We start from the raw sequence: 23,519 nt of genomic DNA, 5'->3' as shown, positions 1-23,519 counted from the left end.
ACAGCAAAGTAATTTGTCCAACAAAGAGATAACTATTAACAATGAATTTCAATAAGTAGATTGTTGTATTTTAGTTCATGGTTGGTTTTTATTGTTTGCCATTAAATAGGTATTATAATATTCGCCAATGTGTTATTTTTTGGTATTTTTAGTATCGCATATATGGTTGTAAATAAAATATTTTATTGTCTTCAACCTAGTGAATTCGACCACAATAGCCCAGAGATGTACTACATTCATAAAGTTATTTATTTTCCAGTGTCACAGATGAGTTGCAAATCAACAAATCGCATCTTGTTTGCCATTTTGGTTACCCTTATTACCATAATGCCCCAATATTTTTTTTTACAACTTTGTAGCCATTCCCTTTCTTTTCGTTACTCTTAAATTGTCACATTAGTGAAATAGGTATAGACATTTTTTAGCAAGTGATTAACGCTACCTTAAACTGACGTTCTCGATAAATTCTGATGATTGTTTATTTTCTAATCTGATCTTATGTACTTGACGGTCGTCGATATGTTATATATTTAAATCTAAAAAGTATTCATCTAGATTAGATGAGAAAAATTTTAAATATCACAATGTTTTAGAGGGCGGGAGTGAGGGCGGCAAATGAGGGCGGTATCTGAATACTTAATAGAAATAGAGAAGGGTAGATTCTAGAAGATGGAAGCAGAGACCAAAGTACAATAATGAACCGAGGACAGAAGTTAAAATAGTTATTTGTATAACAATTGTGTAAAGTACCCTTTTTTCGACGAACGTGAATATTGTATGTGATCACATGAGTCGAATAAAGGCCTTCATACACGAATTGTATATTTATTCTAAGAGCAAACATTTTATCAAAATACAGTTTAATGGTGATTTTCCTTATAGAATATATATTTATCAATATTCTTAACATTTTAATGGAAATTAGAACAAATTTATAAAACAACAGATGAATTTATGTTATTTAAATTGTCGAATCTTCTCTTCGGCATCTATAAATGCCACCTAAAAATAATGATTACTACATAAGTAGAAAAATAAAAATGACATCAGCGTGACTTGAACCTGGGACCTCCCGCATGTGATCCTCGTACTCTAGCCACTACACTTAATAATACGTTTTTTACGCAACTGCTTAAGGTATGCTGCTTTACGCACTTGTGCGTCAAGTTTTACACACTAGAAAGCGTGTTTATATTATGTACTTTACACACACATAAATCGTTTTTTAGAAGATAGAAAAAACCAACTTTTATTGCTAATATCGTAAGGAATATTGATTTACGTTTCCTCCGAAAAAGTGACGTCCACCGAGTTTATATGGGTTTAGTTAATAAGAAATTTTATATAGTACTGCTCTTGGTTTGCAATATAAACATTATTTACGTAAACAAGTATAGAAATCGAGGCAAAGCTACGAAAATATTATTCTGAAAGTATTGCGGCGCTTGGAATGATTTGTCAGTAATACTCTGTGTGGACATAGGAACAATGATGATTCTGAACGCCTTTTAGAAACTTCAGAAATGGTTATGTGATATTTGTTTTGAAATGTTGAATAAAAGGAGCGCTTTCTTGGTAGATTATGTGTTTCTGGAAAAACCAGAAGTTGAATTTGATGGAAAAAGTGATGAAACGGACAAAAATAGTTTTAGTACCGAATATAAAGCGACTTATGAGAGTGGACGTTGTTATTATGAAGAGGAAAGTGGTTGCCTCATGTTACGGTCATTTTCCTGGATGAATTAGACTCCAAATATTCTAATACTTCCTTGTGAAATATAGAGTTCACAGTGGTTTTTCTTGAATCACTCTCTCATACATTCATCCACTTTGAAATCGCTGACACGATATTAAAATTTCGTGAGCTTGCTCGGCCTATTTTTTCAATTTGAAGCAAAATATCAGAATAATCACAATATCACAAATAACCAAGTCAATGCAGGTTTCAACTGGTCAAAAATAATCTGAATACTTGAAATTATGAGACTTACTATTGGAAATAGATTCAGCTAAAGTAGTTTTTAACTCAACTGATGATATTGTTAAAATGAGTCTGTTGGAACCTGATACATTGCAAATAGTATGAAAATTTCTAGATAGACACGAAAAGATAATCGTAAAAGTAATGGGTAGAAAAAACAAGTTGGTGAGAAGTGTGGAAAGTGAAAATACAAACAATACAAACTTGATAAATTGAGAATAGAGCTAGAATACTCACTGCTAATTTTTGTTTGGTGTCATCGCTTCGAGGTTGTTGTTCTTGTAAATTGTCAACGTTTTTTGTGCGGATCAATTTACTAAAAAGCACTAGACCGTCTCTGCGTAACGCGTCGCGATCAACCTCCCACATACCGAGCTTCATCTGTAACAAAACAAATAAATTATATTATTACATATTCTTGTAGACTAATCAACATACTAGTAAAACTAGGTGTAACCTACTTGAGCTGCAGATAAAGCCATTAGGTTTATTATTTGTCATACAAACTTATGTCACATGTACGATTCACTGCTTGGTATTATATTTCAAATAATAAGTGGTCGTAACTACTTCTTTCACAGAGAATAAAAGTAATCTAGTCCTTTCTTTAGTCCACTAGGTAGTAGAAAGTGGAAATATTTTCTCTACCATGATATTCTTTAATTTAAGGTGCTTATCATACCAATTTGCTTCCAATATTACGTTAAACTCCGATTATGTACAAATGAACTTTTGCATCAGAATAACGTACCCACATTCACACCATATTAGAGTTAGATACTGTGTACGGAGACCTTACATCACCATTCACGACCGTAAAAATTACAGCAGCTGGATTCAATTGTAGTCGTATCAGCTTCACCAGCGATATCATTCTAAAAGTACCAGCAAATGGTTCAGGACGACCGCCGGATTGAAGTTAGAGAGATAGAAGACAACATTTGCTATATACTGACTGAAAAAATATGCATGGGTAAACTATCCGAGCGTTGGGTTCTGAGTTTGCTCCCTTTGGACCAAAAGTGCAGAATGAACATCTCTCAGGACTTATTGACGAAACGAAGCAAAATGAGTCGAATTTTTTTGACTAGACTAATATCCGTAGATGAAATCTGGGTCCACTACTATATTTCCGACACAAAAAAAAACGTTAAGCTTTTAGAGGACAAACCTACCTCGAAAGACGGTTTCACGGGGCCAAACAAATGATGATGAGAGAAATTTCAGCAAAGCGACAGCATTTGAAGAAAAAGAAAGTGCTTCTCTGGCTGAAATTCACGAATTGCAATTGGAATTGGTTGACTACTCCTCGTATTCACCAGATTTGGTCCCCGGCGACTCTTACCGTGTTTAATAACCTCAAAGATACACTTGCGGGAGAGAGATTTCCATCAGACAAGGACGTTATCGCATACATAAACGTCTATTTTGAGGTAAAAGACGAAAACCATTATTTGGAAAATATAAAAAAGTTAAAGTAGCGCTGCACCAACTGTATAGACTCTAAAGAAAGCTGTGATGAGAATTAAAGTGATTATATGGAAAAATTGTATCGTTTATTTCTTAGGTCAGAAACTTGTCAATCTAACAACCCTGGTATAAAAACCACAAGTTCAGCATCTGAGACGAATGAGAACGATTAATGATCAAAGAAAGCTGAGGTTGATTATGGAACTCACACAGACAAGAATCAGAAACGCAATTTCGAGGAAATGATTAAGAGCGCAAGGAGAAAAATGTATGATAAATGATATGAGACTTTTCACTTTTATAAGATTTGTTAGACTATCAGAATATTACAATGTAAGGATAAATATGTAATAAAACGGTCTAATATGCTTTCAAAAATGTCTCACCCCGGTTTTCCTGAACAAAACACCAAAGAAATACGAAAAATGACACGTTAATGCGTCGCAAATCAAAATCTGTCAAAGAATCAATTCACACAAGGAATTATTCAATAAGGAGTGATAACTATCACTCAAGAATGGAGTATTATACTTTATCTACAATTATTACAAAAAATACAATATTGTAACGGAGACACAGTCGCACGCCATCTGATGGCGCCGCTCATAATTTATTGTAGTGCAAGTCATTAAACATTGATAATTCTATTTATTTTTGAGTAACTATTGTATCAGTTTTTCTAAGCAATACATTAAAGCTCAATTTGCACGAGAAATAGCATATTATTCAGCGAATAATAGCTAAATTCACGAATATAATATTATACATTATTCACAACTATTAGGTGAAAAATTTTAATATTGTGACGGGTACACAGCCACACACCATTCAACGTTGTCAGTAATTACTTAATAAAATGGAAACTACAGAGTCGCACGCCATATTATATCGTCGATATATATTTCTGAGAAAGCTAGACAGAAGTTTCTATAGAGCTCTAGATTCTAGAGCGCAAGTACAATAGAAGAGCTAACAGTACAGCAGTTAGTTGAATATAGAAGGTACAAAAATAATGTAATTTGATTTAATTTTCAGAAAACTATTGAATTATTATGTTTTTCTCATTTATTTGAAAAGTTTTCAAACGATTGGGTGAGTTTGAGTACACGTTGTATCTTATTTATTCATTTTATTTATAAAGAATGTAGATATTCAAAGAACAAGATAAGTTTTCTGTGAATGATAAACAAGATATAGAAAACCTCAGCCAAATTCACCATAAATTGATTAATCAGTTAAATTCAATCTCCTCAATATAATATCATTTTGTAATATTTTAATACTGATTTTAAGAAATGTTTTGATCAATTTACAAATATATTAATCATAATATAGCATTATTATTATATTATTATATTATTCTTTTGAAAATGCTCTCAAAGAATGAGCGAAACGTTGAGTTATATGTAGTTGAGTAAAAATGAAAAATTTTATCTATGTTTGATTATTTTGTTTCATCCAAACAACCTATGAGCCAAAAAAACTAAAGAAAAAAATTAATAATATACTCAAATCGTTGAATAATTCTAGTGAATTTGAAAATTAAGTTATTTACATTAAACATCTATACTATCTACTAACACTTACTACTAAACACTTATCTAATTTATTTAAACACACTGTTTGGTTCACGTTTTACTATTCCGATGGCCCAATACATCAAATTCTTTCCTAACTTCCACTGTTAAGCTTATTCATATCCAGCGACTTTCTAAATAGTTCGGATACATAGAAATCTAGAATGCCGTAAGCAAATAGAACGGTTTTTGAAAACAATAAAAAGAATTGCCGCTGTAAATAGATCTCCTTTAAATATTCCCGGCGCATCCGCACACTTTAGGTTCTATCAACATAATAGAACGGTACCGGCAAGTTTGCAGCACTATAGTACCACCAAATGTCAATAATATTGACATTTGGTGGTACTATAGTGGTGTCAATTGACAAGAGTAAGAACTGTTATTAATTGTGAATATTTTCTTAGTAATTTATAGATTTTGTGATAATCATCTAAACTTCCAGCCTCCATTCACTTCATCTGTCAAAAAAAATAATGATGACTTGAAGCATCCTTTTTTATTAGCGGATACAAGTTCAAAAAACAGGCATAATGAAGAAACTGTTATACATATTCATCAGCTCTGAACTTGTTCAAATACGGAAACAACGAAAAGTCTTATAGTGCTAGAGATTGTAACAAAAAAAAATTTGAGTGTCACTTTAACAAATGATGAGTTTTAATTATTCATGAGGTTTTAAATTGCGTGATATTATTTAACTATGGTGAAAATAACATACACAAAACATTCCACCCAAAACTATCATCGTGAAGATGTATTAAGTAAATTTAAAATTGAATTTAGATCATGGAAATTGGTGAAATTCTTTGTTCTGGCGAATAATACAATAAAATTTGAGATAAGTTCAATACTAGTTTGAACAAATGTCCGTAAATTTTTAATCTCAAAGTTTTACGTACAAAAATAATGTCTCAGTTTCGAAATAGCAACATAAAGTATATCATTTTTCCTGATCGTCATGAGAACAATGGTTTATTGGTCATCGTATCGTGGAAAATATTTGTGTCTTTGAGACTCAGATTCAGTTGGTAAGTGTCGTTTCAATCATTGCTCTAGCGGTTAACTTGTTGTTCTTCTAGTTCTTAGGGATGTTTGTCAAGTCTATGATCAAAGATATTCGCATAGTTGATGTTTTTGAACCGTTTTTTGCAGCAACAAATGCATTTTCAACATATCAGGAGGGTTTAGCTAAGCACTTTGGATTGAAACCTCCCAAAGACATTCTTCATTGTGTATGTTGTTTACTGAGTGAGTGAGTGAGTCCCGCCGATTGTTAAGTACGGGCTGTTATACGATTTCTTAGGCACTTCTTAGGCATTTCTGATACGACAAATCATTATGAGTGATGGAATTGTAAGGAAATGGGCGAGAGCATTTGAAGATGGCCGCACAAATGTGCATGATGAAGAACGTAGTGGGCGTCCTTCGGTCATTATTGAAGATTTGATGCAGAAAGTGAACGAAAAGGTGAGAGAAAACAGACGCTTTACAATTTCATGATTGCGCGAGTACTTTCCTCAATATTCTCGTAGTGTTTTGTATCGCATTGTGACCGAGAACTTGAAATACCGGAAATTGTGTTCACGTTGGGTTCCAAAAATGTTGACGGATTTGCACAAAACCCAACGTTTAGGCAGTGCATTGACTTTCCTTACGGTACCACAGTAAAGGTGAAGATTTTTTAGACCAAATTGTTACTGGTGACGAAACATGGGTGGCCCACGTCACATCAGAATCGAAACAACAATCAATGGAATGGCGACATTCATCATCACCCAAAAAAGTGAAGTTTAAGCAAACAATTTCTACCCATGTGCACAGTTTTTGGGACAGAAAAGGAGTATTGCTAGTGGTGTTTCGGCCTCGTAATGAGACAATCAATGCAGCGTCCTATTGTGAGACATTGAACAATCTGCGTCGTGCAATCCAGAACAAAATACGTGGCAAGTTGAGTAAGGGTATCGTTTTGATGCATGACAATGCCCGTCCACTTGTGGCGAATCGGACCAAAGATCTCATCAAATCTTTTCAATGGGAAACTCAAGATCTTCCTCCCTACAGCCCTGATCTGGCACCCAGCGACTACCATTTGTTCCTGCACTTGAAGAAACACCTGGGCGGTCAGTGTCTTCAAGACTATAACGAAGTCAAAATAGTTGTGATACTGTGGTTAACAAGAAGTCAGGCTGCAGAATTTTATGAGGAGAGTATTCAAAAACTGGTGCCACGTAACAACAACAACAACAATTATGTAGAAAAGTAGATTAAGGTACAATCTTTCATGTAAAAATAAAATTATTGTGATATCTTTGCACTTATTTTTTTAATTCCAAAACGGTACTTAAAAAATATGCCTCGTATAAAATTTACAGGTACGTCTCATTATCCAGTACAACTTATTGAACTCTAGTCCTAGCTGCTTCCGTTAATTGAAAATGTGTTTGTTTTTTTCATATGAGTCAACGATAAAGATGCGTTTTCCTAGTGAGTTAACTTTATACCTTTGACTAGTGACCAGTTTCCTTCTCGATTTGTGGAGATTACATGCATTGATTTACTTTAATTAGCTTATGTGCTCCAATTTTTTACCCACTCTTCTATTTTGGAGATGTTATTTTGGAGTATTTAAGTTGATATGCTTGAATTTTGATGAGTGGTTAGTATGGCTCTGCAATCTTCGAAAGTAGCTACAGTTGCTACCATAGTGTTGTGTTGGCATAATTTTTATCAATTTTGATTACGTTCTATTCTTCTATTGAAAATCATATTCCAAAATGAAAATGGAAACTGCTCCCTTAGTGGATACAGTTGCATGATAAATGGACTGCTACTTATTCTTACCAGCAAAAGTAAAGTGGCGAAATATCCATTATGACTAATATTATCCAGTGAGGATTTTTCAATTCTTCTTAAAAAACAGGCATTAAATTTTCCATAAATCGATTCTAATTCCCATAAAATCATCACTAGATGATCGCATTGCCAACAGCTGCAAACATTTAGCCTTCATGATCTAATTCCCCTTATCTCTGGCATATATATATATATATATATATATATATATATATATATATATATATATATATATATATATTGATTTTTGATATGGCAAGCCCTAATTACCACCGAAACTAATTTCTAATATGACTAGAAACCTACTAGAGTCAAAAGCTCCGTATTTTCTAAATCCATTAAGCTTTTTAACTCGGATTAACTTAAAAAAGTTTTCTGCTTTGTAATTTAATAGTGGCGAATCAGTAATGATTACTTTTCAAGACAGGAGCATTTGGCAATTTCCTAAAAGGTTTCCGAGAGTCTTCTTTGATTAATTTTGTTACAATTTTCTTAGAAAAACCGTACATAGTAATAAAAATCAAACGACCAAATTAATCCATTAGAAAATATCACTTAAAAAATATACGTCGGGGGTAAAAGTTATGAAAAAAAGGTATAAGAAATTTTATTTTGGTAGAAATTATTGCAATTAATTGAAGTACAAGAATAGATTCATGATTTCTAATATCCTAGTATCTTGTTTCTTAAGAAAATTGAAATCAACTAGAATTGTTTATACTTCGGAGGCAACAGGACGAAATATACAACTAAACTGAACTGAACGCGTTATTTACTATCTCTAAACCGACAAGCACAATTTCACTTTCACATTTGGATAATCAAGTAAACAGTTTATCTCAAGACTGTAAACTGTGTATTCAGTAACTTTGTAATATACAAAGTGTTTATAAAATCTACATTTGTCACTAATATTATTTTTAGATGCCTATTGAGATAACGATGTACATTATCAAGAGAGGTTTGACCGTTTTTTTGTTTCACTTATCGTGCTTACTAAGACTTTTTTGATATTAGTCGAGAGATATACTCAATCAATTTTTCTGTTACCAATTCAGTTATTTGTTTCACAATTCCGTCTGCATTTTCGTTACAACACAGGAAAAATCCATCTTTATTTAAGCACCATTACCGCTGCTCCTACGGCTTCCGACGTCTTTGCTTGTGTTCTGACTGTTGCATCTATAAATTATCTCATTAAATTTTCCGTCCAGTATCCCCGCTGCGATACTGGAGAACCCAGTGTTTACAGCCGGTCCATTAATCCCACTCGTTTTAAAAAGTCTAGAATGTGGAATGGCTTTAATTGCCAGAGATATTCGTCTTCTATTTCATACGCTCCCAGGTGTAGTGCTTTGGAGTTCTTTAGTGTTTCACATTTTGAGAGAATTTGGATAGAAGTTTCTTTCTGTGTGCAACAAAACCTGCGCGCCGCATTATCTGCTAGGTCTAGTGTCTTCAGGTGTTTGTTGAGGCGACAGTGCTCCGATAGATCTCCTGTTAGTATTCGTAACCGTGCGGAGTACTGCCAAAGGCGCCTTCTATGTCTAAAAAGGCACATACTACGTTTTCTTCGTCTGTCAGAGACTTCTGAAATCCAGTTGTCAATTGTACCAAAGCAATCTCCGTGGATTTGCCTGTTTGATATGCAAATAACATGGATGGAAAGGTTTCCACTTCAAAATCTCTGTTCTAGTATAATTGTCCGTTGTTATGAGTTGTTATAAGTAGAATTTGGAACGTTTGGTGCCCTTCTGCCCTAATTTTGGTATGAAGATTACTTTGAGCCTTATCCATGGCTCTGGTATGTAACCCAGCTCTAGGCTGCTTCTACTGATGCGGATCAAGTGTGGTAAGATATTCTCATGTCCCCTTTGGTGTAGAACTGGGAAGCTTGAAGTAATACCTATACCTGGGCCAAGATAGGATCGATGTGATATCACATGAGATATTGAATTAGCGTGTCCTCTTAATTAAACCAATCGGAACTTAGCTATATGTCTGATTTGTCCAGATTTCCACCATATTTCTTCTACGAGGGCAGTGAAATTATTATCCGGTTTTAACGCTGTTTTAGCACTGTTAATTATAGCGAGAAATTTGCAATGTTCTTTGTTGGGTTTACCAGAAAGTTCATCTTTATTAAAGCACCATTTCTGCTGTTCCTACGGCTTTTGACGTCTTTGCGTGTGTTGTGACTGTTGCATCTATGGATTGCCTCTTACATTATCTGTTTTCACCTAAGGCTAGCTCAAAGTAACGAGATTCCAAACAATCCCTACACCTAGGCTAAGATTGGCCCAATGTGATACCACATGAAGATCTCTATTGAACTGGCGTGTCCTCTTAATTAAACGTACCAGAATTTAGCTATATGTCTGATATGTTCAGATTTCCACCATTTTTCTTCTACGAGTCAAATTATTACATCGCTTTAACATGTTTCTTGTTTTGATAACTTTAACAGGAGCTTCATCTCCAAGTCAGGTTACATTAAAAGCTTGGATTTCCTGTTCAAATTATTACCAGCAAGAAAATATCAAGTATCTTACTCAAGTGTTTATCCAGATGTATATTTGCAATAAATTATTCCGACATTTCCATTTTATGAATTATTAACTGAATCTTGCTTGATATTTTAAAATTAATAAAAATTTTAGTGTATATAGAGAATATTAAATTCAATTCCATTTGACAACTGGAGAACTGAATATGGCGTTTGAATTCTGAGGAATTTATCGGAAAGTTAATATGAATTCATACCGTTTATATACAGGGTGTCCAGCAAGACAATCTCCCCAGAGTAGAGGCTTATAGGCTTAAAAATCAACTCCCTTGCAATCCTTTCACTTAATTGCACTTAATTTGTTACCCTCTTAAGGGCATTAAGTAATGGTAAGTAGAGGACGATCGAACCATTATGTTGGGTCAATTTGGAGTGACCTAGCCTTAAAATTTCACAATTATTTATCTGTTAGTTGTTTTGAAAATTTTATTTTCACACCATGGATGATTTAATTTTAAAACTTTCTTAACACTTGTAATTTACCATAAAACTTTATCATTTTAGAACAATCAGAAAAATCATCGACATGTATCAACAATATTATTCAAAATGTTGCAAAAAAGGCAAAAGTTTTGTGAAATTAATACATCAAATTTGACAATTTGCCATTTCTTCTAGTAATTAAATTGTTGTTGCGTCATACAGTGTAATTATGAGTGTTTGTGTAGTGGTGGTGAAAACAGTTTGAATATCACCAACGGTTCCAGAAATTCCAGCTTGACGTTTTTGTTTATTCGACTTTTCATGAAAAAGTACAAGAGTAGAAAAAGAAACAAATTATCCACGGTATAAAAAAATCTTTAATCAACAATAAAAAATTTTAAGATATCATATATCAAATTTGATAGTTTTATGTTGAAGGGTTGCAAAGATATTGTTTTTTTTCTGGAATTCGGGTCCTACTTTGAGGCCCTTCAACACCTCAAGGATACAACTTGATATGGAGGTAAATAGCTCCCAATCTTAATATTTTGGGCTCCCTCAAACGTTTCTGCTCTGTATCGGTTTTTGTACGGGACGCACTGTATACAGAATATTGTTATCACTCGGATGCTAGTGGATGATTTCAAACATTCTGTAAATACTACTATCTCAAATCTAGTATCTTTAACGCCATCTAGTATTGAAGTTCCAACACAGAGTACTGTAATAACGTTGCTCTGTATTACCGACGGTTAAGTCAATATCCAATAGATGTCATTTGAATTTTTGAGGTTAGGTGCGATTTCTGTAGTTAAATGTTATTTATTATGATTCCAATTATTCTCAACGACTTTCCATTACGATTTAAAAGGGTAGAGCTTCCCGTCAAGCTTAACTTTGCAGTTACTATTAACAAAGCACAAGGGCAGACATTACAGATAGCGGGAGTGCATTTAGAAAAGTCATGCCGGAAATTACACGACGGAAAAACTTTATATTTTTTAAAATTCAAAATTATTTATTTTTGTTCCAGAGAAAAATATTTTAACGTTTGTTGTTTTATTTCATTAAAGTACGTTTTGAAACTTCATTGTAATGATCTCTGATACTTATTTAACGGTTTCAATGCGAGTGAAGCCGCGGGTAAAAGCTAGTAGACTATAAAATGAATTCTATCTAAGACGTAGTACCTTCACCATTTAACTTGCCTCATCACCAAGTGCATTTCACGTTTCTCTTTCTCATCTTCACCGCAATTATTTTTTCAAATTATCTAAAAGCAAAACTAAAACCGCATTTGTATTATATTATTATGGTTTGTTATGAAAAAAAAATTGACGGCGTTTTGCTGAAATTGAATCTTTTAATAAAACAATGGAATAAAAATCGAACAAAAGTGACGCGCCACTTCCAAATTTAAACGTGCCTCGTCGCATATAACGGAAAAAGGTCGTTTGTGACGTCACGGAGGGGATAACGCGATGCTTCGTGGATTGGGTGTAGAGGTGTGACAGTTTCATAAATGTCGAGACACTCGAGTAGCAATTCTTCGTTTGTATCAAAAGAAATTGGGACGTATACAATAGAAAAAGACACTAAGTCAGATTAATTAAAAAAAGAGAAAAAACTGATACATACAAAACAAGAAAATAAACAAATATAGATATACTTCCAGTGGAACAATGGTAGAATTGTTGGACTCAAAATTAATAAACAAAGATAAGTGAAAATTTTCACACGATTTCCATGTTACGCGGGGTCATAAAACACGCCTTATAATACACAAAATAAGATCATCCATTTCCAAAAATTTATCGCTTCGAGTAGGATCGAGTTCCAATCTATGTTGGCGTTTCTGTATTTTAGATTTTCAACTATTTTGTTATGGTTTCACTGATTTTCCATCATTCTACTCAGATAGTGCAAACCATAATAAGCATTCAAAATAAGACTTCCTGTGGCATTGATGAGTTATCAGCTAAGTAAGTTTTAAATACTATAATATATAATTGTTCCCCTGTATAAGATTCGTGAGAAAAATAACACTAGAAACTATCGTCCCATTGAATTATTACCAATCTTATCGAAGATAATTGGAAAACTAATGAATATCCGACTATTGCCTTTCCTTTTTAGAGATAAAATCTTGAAAGCTCAACAATTTGGTCTCCTACCTAATAAATGCAGTAAGGATACATCTTTTTTATTCTTTATGTTATATAAATCTCACTTAATAATAAATTTTATACAGATTTCGATGGGGCCTTCGATTGTGTTAATCATGAAATTCTAATCAACAGCCTAGAGTCTTATGGCATTCAAGGTGTTCCCTTAAAATGTTGTGTATCTTACCTTAAATGTATAAAACAACTAGTACGAGCTAACGATAAACTTTGGAGTAATTTACCAGTTGACAGTGATGTGATGTACCTCAGGGTTTAGTTTTAGGTTCAATTCTTTTTCTGGTATTCATTAATGATGTTACAGACTTAATGGTAAATTCACTTTATTCGCGGATTACACTAGTATAATCTAGAGTGGTCCAGATATACAAGCTTTTCATTCTACCATGGACGAAGATATCATTACTATCAAGTACTGGTCTGACGCGAACTGGCTCTGTTTAAACACTGAGAAAACTTTAATTTTGTTCTACAAAGGAGTTTTACAGCCTACGATCTTCAAATTCAAATTTCTTTGTCAATACATTAACGGTATCCTTCAATGGTCTGTACTTGTAGAGTCTTTGGCTAAAAAATTATCCACTGCTTGTTTTGCAATTGAACTCTGATTTGATCTCTGATGACAAACAATTATTCAATTAACTACAACACAATTTCCGATGTTTGACAAAGCCTGGTTGAAAGACCTTATGACCGAATCCTAAAATTTACAATAGACTGGCACATAATTCAATTTAGTATGAAGTTAGATATTAATATCGTACAATAATTATTATCAAGCCAAATTGTTATTTTATAATATGAAATTCGCTTTTCTTCATAAAATTGTAAAATTTTCTTATTACATTAAAGCTTGTATCTATTTCTCTATCATATCTTGGTTCATCTTCTTATATCTGTTCTTTAACCATCTGACAACATCGACTATTTAGTTATTGGAGTTTACATCTTAATTTTTCTTAAGATTATCTTAGTCGAAGATTAAAAGGATTAGGATACGATGATAATCTGTTCTAAATTATTGGATATTTCTATAACTCCGACTGGACAAACCAAGAAAAAATTTGGAAATAAAGATGTTCTGGTGGTAGTTCATTATGCCCCATCTTTGTGATTTTTGTTTGTTTTCACTCGCTATTCTTCACTCAATAGACGAATTACTAACTTTGTTCTATAACTTTTTGATGTGTTCAGGCTGCGTAGGGTGTTCTATGGGATTAGTTGATGGATGGATGGCTTACCCAGTAGCTCCTATGTAGGATTGTAAGCTGAACAATAGACGACTCAGTTATTGTCTCCGTGCAGTATGTCATAACTGGTGTTCTCTTTTATAGACGGAATAGCTAAGATTTACTAATATTGCAGTGGCTCTCTTAATTCCCTATCTCACTTCATATCCTAGAAACGCAGATCTCTCAATTTTACACTCGATTGTTTCCTATTACTATTTTGATTCTGGAATTGCTTTGCTATTACGAGATATAACCACACTGTAAGTTCCGTTTGGTTGTATAAGAAACGTGCACAGATACAGAAAAAATATTTATTGTACTGAAATCTAGGACTATCAAACTAATTTTCTTCATAGCTTTCAATATTTTGTAGGCACTCGTCATAGCGTGGCACAAGTCTGCTTCATAGAATGATTCTACCTGTTTTCAACCATGTGGTAACATTTTCTTTCAACTCGCCAGCATCATTGGAGAGTTGACCATCAAGGAAAGGTTTTGGGTGTAAGAAAAGATCAAAGCTGCTAGGAACGAGGTCTGGGCTATAGGGAGGTTGAATAAATACGTCCCAGCCAAATTCCTGTAGGAGTTTTTTGTCACGTTCTCTGAGGTCGAGCTTTATCGTGGACAACACCTTTTGACAGTAAATCTCAGTGATTGTTCTATATTGCGCGGCGTAATTTCTTAGTACTCTTGCAATGAATATGTGCATTGATTTTTTGACTTGGTGAGAAATAAATTTGTTCTTCTTCAGTCAGAGGAATTGCTCGACATTTCTTTGTGGAAATAACTATCATTATATATTTGTTCGACGGTCGACCGGTATTATAGGTTTTCTGAGAATTTCCTGTGGCCTGGTGAATCGGTTCACCACCCAAATGGCCGATGATAGCGAATATTGCAACCACAGCTGTACCCACCCGCCCCCCAATTAACCGCTTTCCTATTAAAAATAAACAAAAAACGAAAAAATTGAAAAAAACAAAACATTAAACAAAAAAATTGAAAAATATATTTTCAAACTGGAAATAACTACTGTTTTGGACTGAAGCTTTCTCTTCTTCTTCCTAGAGCCTCGTTTGGTAGTCTGTTTTATTCAGCCTGGAGCAGCGCAATCGTTAACTTATCCACAAATCTCAGCCCTGCAGGAGAGCAGCTCCCATATCAGGGTCTATTCCAATTCCAATTCCAATGATGCTTCTATAAGAAATTCCCCCATTCTCCAAAAATGTACCCAACGAATCTCTCTTTAATTTGTGCGACAAAGTACACCTAATCATTTTGTGTTTTCCCATTTGATGTCCCAACGCAGTGTTTTTCACTGCATCTATAATTTCGTCTATTCGCCGCTGTTAGAAAGAAATGTTTAATCAGTTTCTAGAAACATCAGAACGTATTTCGCTTTTTCTAATTATGAATCGTAAGCCGGTTTTCAGTAGTAAAAGAAGCGACATCAATCAAGCATCGTTTTTTATGTTTAGAATTAAAATACTCGAATGAATATGCTAAATTTCAATTAGTTATTGAAAAATCAAAATACCCAGATCTCATTTTACCAAAACCATAATTTGAGAATCAAATAGTGTGATGCAAAATGTTGTGACCATTATTGTCTTTTCTTTAAACACATTTTCGGAAGAGGCGGTAAAAGGATTTTTTTGTTTATCGAGGATATTGGCGTCATCTTGCTGACGGCAGGCAGCTCCTTAGATTTGGAACTGAATAATCATTTCGGCAAAATCGAAGATATGCGGCATCAGGATTTTCTCTCTGATTTTACCAGTATATACAGGGAAAAACCACTTTCGTTTTAATATAATCTTTTAGTTCTAATGAAAATAAATGTGAAAAAAAATGGAAAGTGTTTTAATTGATTTTTTTCTGAAAGAACTGTTTGTTATATTATTTAGGGTGTAAAAGTATAAAATTTTCATTTATTTGTTCACTCACTCGCCTGTCCTATGTTGCTGTTTTAAATTTTAGAAAAAATGTTTTGTACAGAAACTCGTGGTTAGATTTTATTTTATAATTAATTGAAATGTTTTTCCGGATGTTTCATGATTATGTTCTAGGTACAAAAGATGTGGGAGCTGCACATTTTTTCAAAAAGTAATTGTAAATAATTCTTCAACAACACTGGACACAACTTTTCCAAGAACATTGAAAAGACGTCATACACATTTTATAAGTTTTCAATTTTATTTTATATATTTTAGTATGCTGTAGATTTCAACCTTCCCACTGAAAGTTACCATTGGCCCAACTCAATCATGTGACTCGTTTTGCAGATACAGAATGTTAAAGAAATATATCTTGAAATTTTTTCATTGCAAATTATTGTATCTAAGTGAAGTGAATGAAAATTATAATCTGGCTGGATAAAACTTTTGACTATGAAATTTTTCTTCACATTTTTATTAATGTTTCACTTTTAGTTCTTAGACTGGTAGATAAGAACATGTTATTGTTGAGCGGTAGTAAAAATATGGAACTTTATCAAAAGGGCAGCACATTGCAAGCGAGCGGTTGACCTCTTAGATTCGGCCCTGATTTCATATGTAAAATCATCACATGTTTAAAATCCATTTCATTCAGTCAATAAAATTGAATATTCTAAGAAGATTTAAGCTTTATATCATGATTAAAATACTGATGAAATGGATAACCGTCGAGTTTTATTAATATTTGAATCATATATACTTCCTACAGTCATATAACACTTTTATGATAATTTGAAAAAGTTGAGCCCGAAAAAGGTGGATTTTAAGATGAAGATAAAAATTCAGGGACCTGCGAGATCAATTTTGTGATAAAATTTTTAGTTTAAGACAATGGAAAAGGTATAGACTCTTATGCTGTGATTCCACTGTGCTTGCAGATTTGTATGCTAATCAATCAATAAAAACTTGAACCTTTGGAAACTTAGAAACCAAGAAAAAATAATGAAGCACATTATAAATCTCGCGTTTTGAATATAATTAGGAAAATCTTACAGAAAAGGTACTTCTAGAGTATTTTTTGTTGTAAAACTCTCAATAATCATACGCTATGCTGAAAACCATATTAGGAAAATAAATCATCTTGTCTTCCTGCCTGCCTGCTTACCTCTGCTACATCTCTGGTCTCAAATTGAAGGCTCAACTATAATAGACAGTTTTTCATTGATGAATTACTACTACTATTAGAATGAATATTCTATCATACACATAGTGGATTACCAAAATGCCAGCATGTCACAACTATACCGGGAAAAAGTTCTGCTTTTTGTCTTAAAAAACATGGAAAATAACTATCAGCTGATTAAAATGTGCCTAGCTAACAGCAAACTGAAATGTGAACGAAATAAGTGATGATAAATGCGATATGGAAATGGAAAATACTCCACTCTAAACCAAAGCCTGCTGTCGCGAAAATCGACACGTGAATGTGAAAAATACGAGTCTATATAGTGAGTACAAGAAAAAAATGTATTTGAATGAAATTCTATTCGTTTCCACATCTATAAGAAACTTATCATATAATAGGTGACATTTCTTTGTTATTCAGTTCAAATCTAATTTATTAGCCGTTGATCTCAACCAGTCAATGACACCCACCCGATGTTCAATGTCTTTGTCAAAACGCTATGTGGTTAATCAGTTTGTTCAATTTTGCCAGCTATTGAAACTGATTAAGATAAGAGTGGGATTTACCTTGACATATTCTACATAGTTGTCTATTTGTTTTGGACCTGGCACGGTTATAATCTCGGCAAACAAAGAGGGCACTTTCTGAAATGTATTCATGCCAACTGAATTTGCAATTATAATTGATTGAAAACAGCAGAAGGGTGTGATGCGGCGTATTGTTCGCAATCGTCGATATAATACTCAGTACTGAAAAAAGAACGTTTGAATATATGGAATCTGAAGAATCCATGATTTATCTATTAAGTTCATAGCATCTATTATTGAACTGCACAAATCTTCACGTCTACAAACTCCAAATTTTTCACCAGGCGCCACATAAAATCACAATCATCATCAACATCATAAAAATTTTGCTACAAATTGTTGTGGTTAATACGTTTTGCGAGTAAAATAAATTTAGTTAGGAATATTTATTTATGATTACCGTCAACTTTCTTCAAATATGAAGTGATAAACTCCTGAAGAAAATATATCAATTACATGTTGATATGTGTTAGATTTCTCTAAAAACAAATGACGATTTGATTTTTAAAAAGATAATTTATAAAGATACTAACAACTGAAACTTTTTATTTGAGCATGACACTTTCCAAAAACAAATGTTGGCTCGTTTTTGGAGAAGACAAGTTTTAGAGACAAATGAGGGTTTGTTTTTAGTAGAAACAGTATCTATAGGATAATAATGGTTTGTTTGTGTGAAGGACAGTCTATAAAGACAGATGACGGTTTGATTTTCAGAAAGACAGTTTCTAAAGACAACTGACAGTTCACTTTAGAGAAAGACATGAGGAAAACAATTTCTAAAAACAAATGTTGGCTTATTTTTGGAGAAGACAATATTTAATGACAAATGAGGGTTTGTTTTTAGAAAAAAAACAGTCTCTAAATGATAATAATGTTTTTTTTGTGTGAAAGTCGATAAAAACAAATGGTGGTTTGATTATTTATAAGACAGTTTCTAAAGATAACTGACAGTTAACTTTCGAGAAAGACAATTTCCAACAACTGACACTTTTTATTTGAAAAAGACACTCTCCAAAAATACAAATGGCGGTTTGATTTCAAAAGACAACTGACAGTTTACTTTTGAAGACCACCGACATTTTTCTTTTTGAAAAAGATACATTTTTCAACAAATACCGTTTGTTTTTTGAGAAGACAATCTTTTTAGACAAATAAGGATGGATTTTTAGAAAAGCCGGTCTTTAAAGTGGAATAATGGTTTATTTGTATAAAAGACAGATGGGAGTAGTGGTTTTGGTAAAAGACAGTTTCCTAAGATAAATTACAGTTTGCTTCTCTAATAGATAGTTTATGCAGACAATTAAAGTCTTGTTTTTAAAACAGACAGTGTCTTAAGACAAATGACGGATTGTTCTAGTGAAAGCTAGTACTTAAAGACAAAATACGGTTTGTTTTTGGAAATGACAGTCCACAAAGGCAAATATTGGAAAAGATTATAGAATATTACGTGCTATAAATAATGTCCCATTATTATTATTTATATTTTACTAGTTGATGTAAAATCGTTTGTAAGATAAGGAGAGTATTTTTGAAAAACACTGTGAAGAAAGATCTAGAAATCAAGAAATGATGATTCATTGGAAATAATCCATTCGGATATATCCTGTAACTGTTATTTCCAAATAATCTACACCTCTCTTTTAACCAGTTGCTCGCTCTCCGAGGTCAAATCGATGCGATGCCGATGCGCATCCCGATGCCTAGAATTCGACGCCTCCACCAATCCCCTACTTTTATTATCCTATCTTATTTTATTTCTGAAACACTATTTCTAAAATATCTAATTAGATCAACGATGGAGAAACTTTTCTTCTTTTGTAGACTGATAAATATGAAATATAAAAGTTTTGGTTCCGTTGTACTGCCATAGGTTTTTGTATAATAATTTTTCTTGTTAAGATCGTTTCTTCAAAATAATTTTAGTTATTTTGAATACAATAATCATAATCATCCACAATTTTTTTTCTTCTAAAGATTCACTACATTTATTACATTGAAGACCAACTGGTCAACCAAGGGTAATATCCCCAAGCGTTAAAATAAGCGTTTGGCACAACTAATTCTACGAGACCGTTTAGCTACTCGCCACAAATTATTGATCAATGGTTTAAAGAATTTACTGTTTCTTGCGACATTCAGAGTCAAATCGTAAAAGGTTATGAATAGGAATTTGATTCCTACCAAAACTGGTTAGTCAAGTTGTTGACTGTATACAAAGAGTCACCAAGACCAAATGCTCATGAATACATTCTTAACCTGTTCAATAACATCTGGTTGCAGAATAACTTTCCTGGAAATTAGCATGAACTCATAATAATTCCAATACCAAAATCCCAAAACATGAGATCAAATTCTGAATCGTATCGATTTATATCTATTACAAGCAATAGGTGCAAACTAATGGAAAAAATTGCGAACAACAGATTACTCTGTCTGGTATCTATCAAAAGCTTCCTGAGAAATCTAATATATTATGAAAATTATATATCCCAAGGTCCCAAACTCTTTAAAACTGCAATCAACGGCATCCTACAAACCTCAAAGTTACCTGTAAATCGAATATACGGAGATGATTTGGTTGTTTACCGTAAAGGAAATAATATTAAACATATCTTCTCACAAATCAGGCTTTCATTTAAAATTGTGGTCATAAAAAACTGGTGTAACTTTTCAAACAACGTAGACATGTTATACTCTTTTTCAAAGACAGAAGAATACATCAAACTTATCGGTGTTAAAAATATATAATGAAAATAGTGAATCGGAAACATCAATGGAATTTTTCGCAATACTGTGTGGCCATACACAGCTGGAATCATTATATTAGAAATCTTCTTCTAGCTTGCAACAAACGCCTAAACACATTAAAAACGCCAACTAACAAAAAATGGGTTGCAAATCTACAGACATTACTAACATTGTACACTGAACTCTTATTAAATCAAAGCTAGACTATAGATCATTTCTAAACACAACAGCTAACAAATCTCTTCTACAAAAAAATTTGCTGGTTTTCATAATCCAGTCTTACGTTTCATAACAGGTGGATTCAAGATAAGACCAGTAGAAAGTCATTCTTCTCAAGCCTTTGCTTGCTTCTTTAAGAAATACCGCCAAACTTTTCTATGCTAGAATTGAATCTTTTCTAGGCTAATCAAATTTCTTCCTTTCTAAAAGCATTTTTATTGAATATTCCCAGGCTCCACCATCGATAAAAACCATAAAATTAGTGCCAGGACTTTTATTAATTAAGCTAAAAATTGTTACGATGATTATTGATATCATGAAACACAGATTTGATAACCATTGACTATTTTCTGTTTTTGAATATCGTTTAAAACTTGGCTCAATGAATAACGATTTGATTTTTACCAAGATGGATAAGACAAGATGGTTTTATATTTTAGTAAATACGGGTTTTGTCTGAATAGTGTATTTTATATCTATTATTGATAAATATCTGTAAATATCAAGTAAAAACTTTTTTAAATTACCCCTCATAAGACACTAATCATTTTCATCCAAGGTATATAATTTGTTTCCACTTAATGGAGAAGTTTTATCCATATCAAAAAGTTGTTACTAAACAACAGGTTATTGAGGGTTGCTTGTTCAGTTCTGCTAATGAACTATTGATGATAAGTTTCGTGACATTGTGTCATTTTGATTCTTCATTTTTTATGGTAATTACTCCTTGTATTTCTAATTTTACCTCTCATTACTACAATTTTTTTTTAATTAGGAAGTTTCCTCGTTTCTAGATTTATTTACCGACATTTTTACGTTTTTAAGTGAAATACTTTCATAGAACTAATTATATACTTTATGAAAATTATCGCATTGGTATATAATACAAGCATTTTTCTTTTGAAATAGAAAATAGAAATTTTGTTCACCAAATACTAAAATTGTTGATAGAATCTCTGTTGACTGAATAAAGTTGATCAACTAAAGCTGAAAAGGAATAGTCGTGAGGAAGGTTTCTTCTTCTTCTTCTTCTTCTTACGTTAGGACTAGGTCCTGTATTTTCATCAAGGGTTCGCCAGGAGTAGTTGGGATGCTGAGGACCAGCTTTCATACCACCTTTTATGTGGTCGTCCAGGAGGTCGAGTTAACAACTCGACCTCCAACTCGAGGAAGGTTTATTTGAACAAATTGCTCAACTTTTTAGTTGATCAATAAAAGATTAATTGAGTCAAACGTTATCGCTCAACAAATCGAATCCATAGCCATACAAATCGCTAACTAGTTTACTCGTATTTCGGTTGAACATTATATTTTTCTATTGCTTTACGTTCGGTTATTTGATGATATAAAGAAAATGAGCGTCAAGTGGTCCAAAACTGTTATTTACAAATTTTTGGAACTTTATCGCCTTTGGAAGCAGCGAGAAGAAAAATTGGGAAACAAAGATGCCAGGGAAAATGCATTTTAAGACAAATGGACATTAGAGATCTTACTACAGCTTATGTAGAGAATAAAATCAAGAACTATGTACAAAATAGAACATCTGCTGATTTGTAAATCTATAAAAAGTGGAATGGAAACAGAGGATATTAATGTGCCAAAGATTTTTTTGGTATAAAAAGGCCGATGCTATTATTTGCAACTTTACCTTTGGAGAAAGTGCTTGATACATTACTGTAATTTGTTTTTTAGACGACCCTGAACTTTTCCCAGGAGCTCACCAATTTTTTTTTCAGACATTCTCAAATGGTTTCTATATTCTTTTTTATCCTCTAACGATAGTTCCTTCAACGAGACTTCTAATGGTCCCAGCTAGTTTCTTGTCTTAACAAAATTATTAACTATTATTTTTTTAATACTGAGAGTGATTGATCAATTTTTAGTACATGTGTGAACTCAATCTGATTTAACTCGTGTTCAACTTTTGTTGATTTTCGTCTCGTCGGAGCTCGCCTTTACAGTCAACTCATTCAATCATTGAAATCGTACTTTAATTAATAAAAAATCACAAAAATCAGTGGACGCTGATAAAAAATAGTTCTTGACAAAAAATTTCAAAAAATAACAAACTCAAACTATTGATAAAATTTTCAGATACTTTATCTTGTATGTGATTCTTGAATCATCGACATTTGTTGATCATTTCTCATTCGACTTTAGAATCAAGCCAAAAGTAATACAAAATTCAGAGAGAGAGTTTATACTTTAAGAGACTAATACCAAAAGGTTATAGCTTCAACGGTGGTAAAGTTTGTATAAAATAATACGTAATACAAGTAAAATAAAAACTAAATGCAAGCTACATCACATTGTAAAATTGAGGAAAATGTTTCTAGAAGGAATGACAACAATACTGTGAGGAGAATCGATCCATTACCTATATGGTCGAAACGTACATCTATTCTTATCAAAAACTCTCATCTCTTATCAGCAACGAAAGGTTATGAAAACTAATATGGTTGATATCAAACTCATATCAAATTTACTGTAGCTTTCAATAACCAAGTTACCGTCTTCAGAGACTGAAGGTAAACTTCTTCAATCTCTGGTGTAG

General features: G+C 32.9%; 1 protein-coding gene across 1 annotated transcript in view; it reads right to left on the bottom strand.

The window, feature by feature from the left end:
* Positions 1–23,519, bottom strand: part of LOC130442741 (high affinity cationic amino acid transporter 1) — a 148,687-nt gene that overhangs the window by 88,397 nt on the left and 36,771 nt on the right. The window contains exon 2 of the mRNA XM_056777094.1: positions 2,219–2,362. Within this exon, the coding sequence (XP_056633072.1) occupies positions 2,219–2,362 (144 nt within the window). The remainder of the gene's footprint in view (positions 1–2,218; positions 2,363–23,519) is intronic.

Source organism: Diorhabda sublineata, chromosome 1 (genome assembly GCF_026230105.1).
Source record: "Diorhabda sublineata isolate icDioSubl1.1 chromosome 1, icDioSubl1.1, whole genome shotgun sequence".
In the NCBI taxonomy this organism is placed as follows: Eukaryota; Metazoa; Arthropoda; class Insecta; order Coleoptera; family Chrysomelidae; genus Diorhabda; species Diorhabda sublineata.
This window is presented reverse-complemented; position numbering and strand designations above follow the sequence as displayed.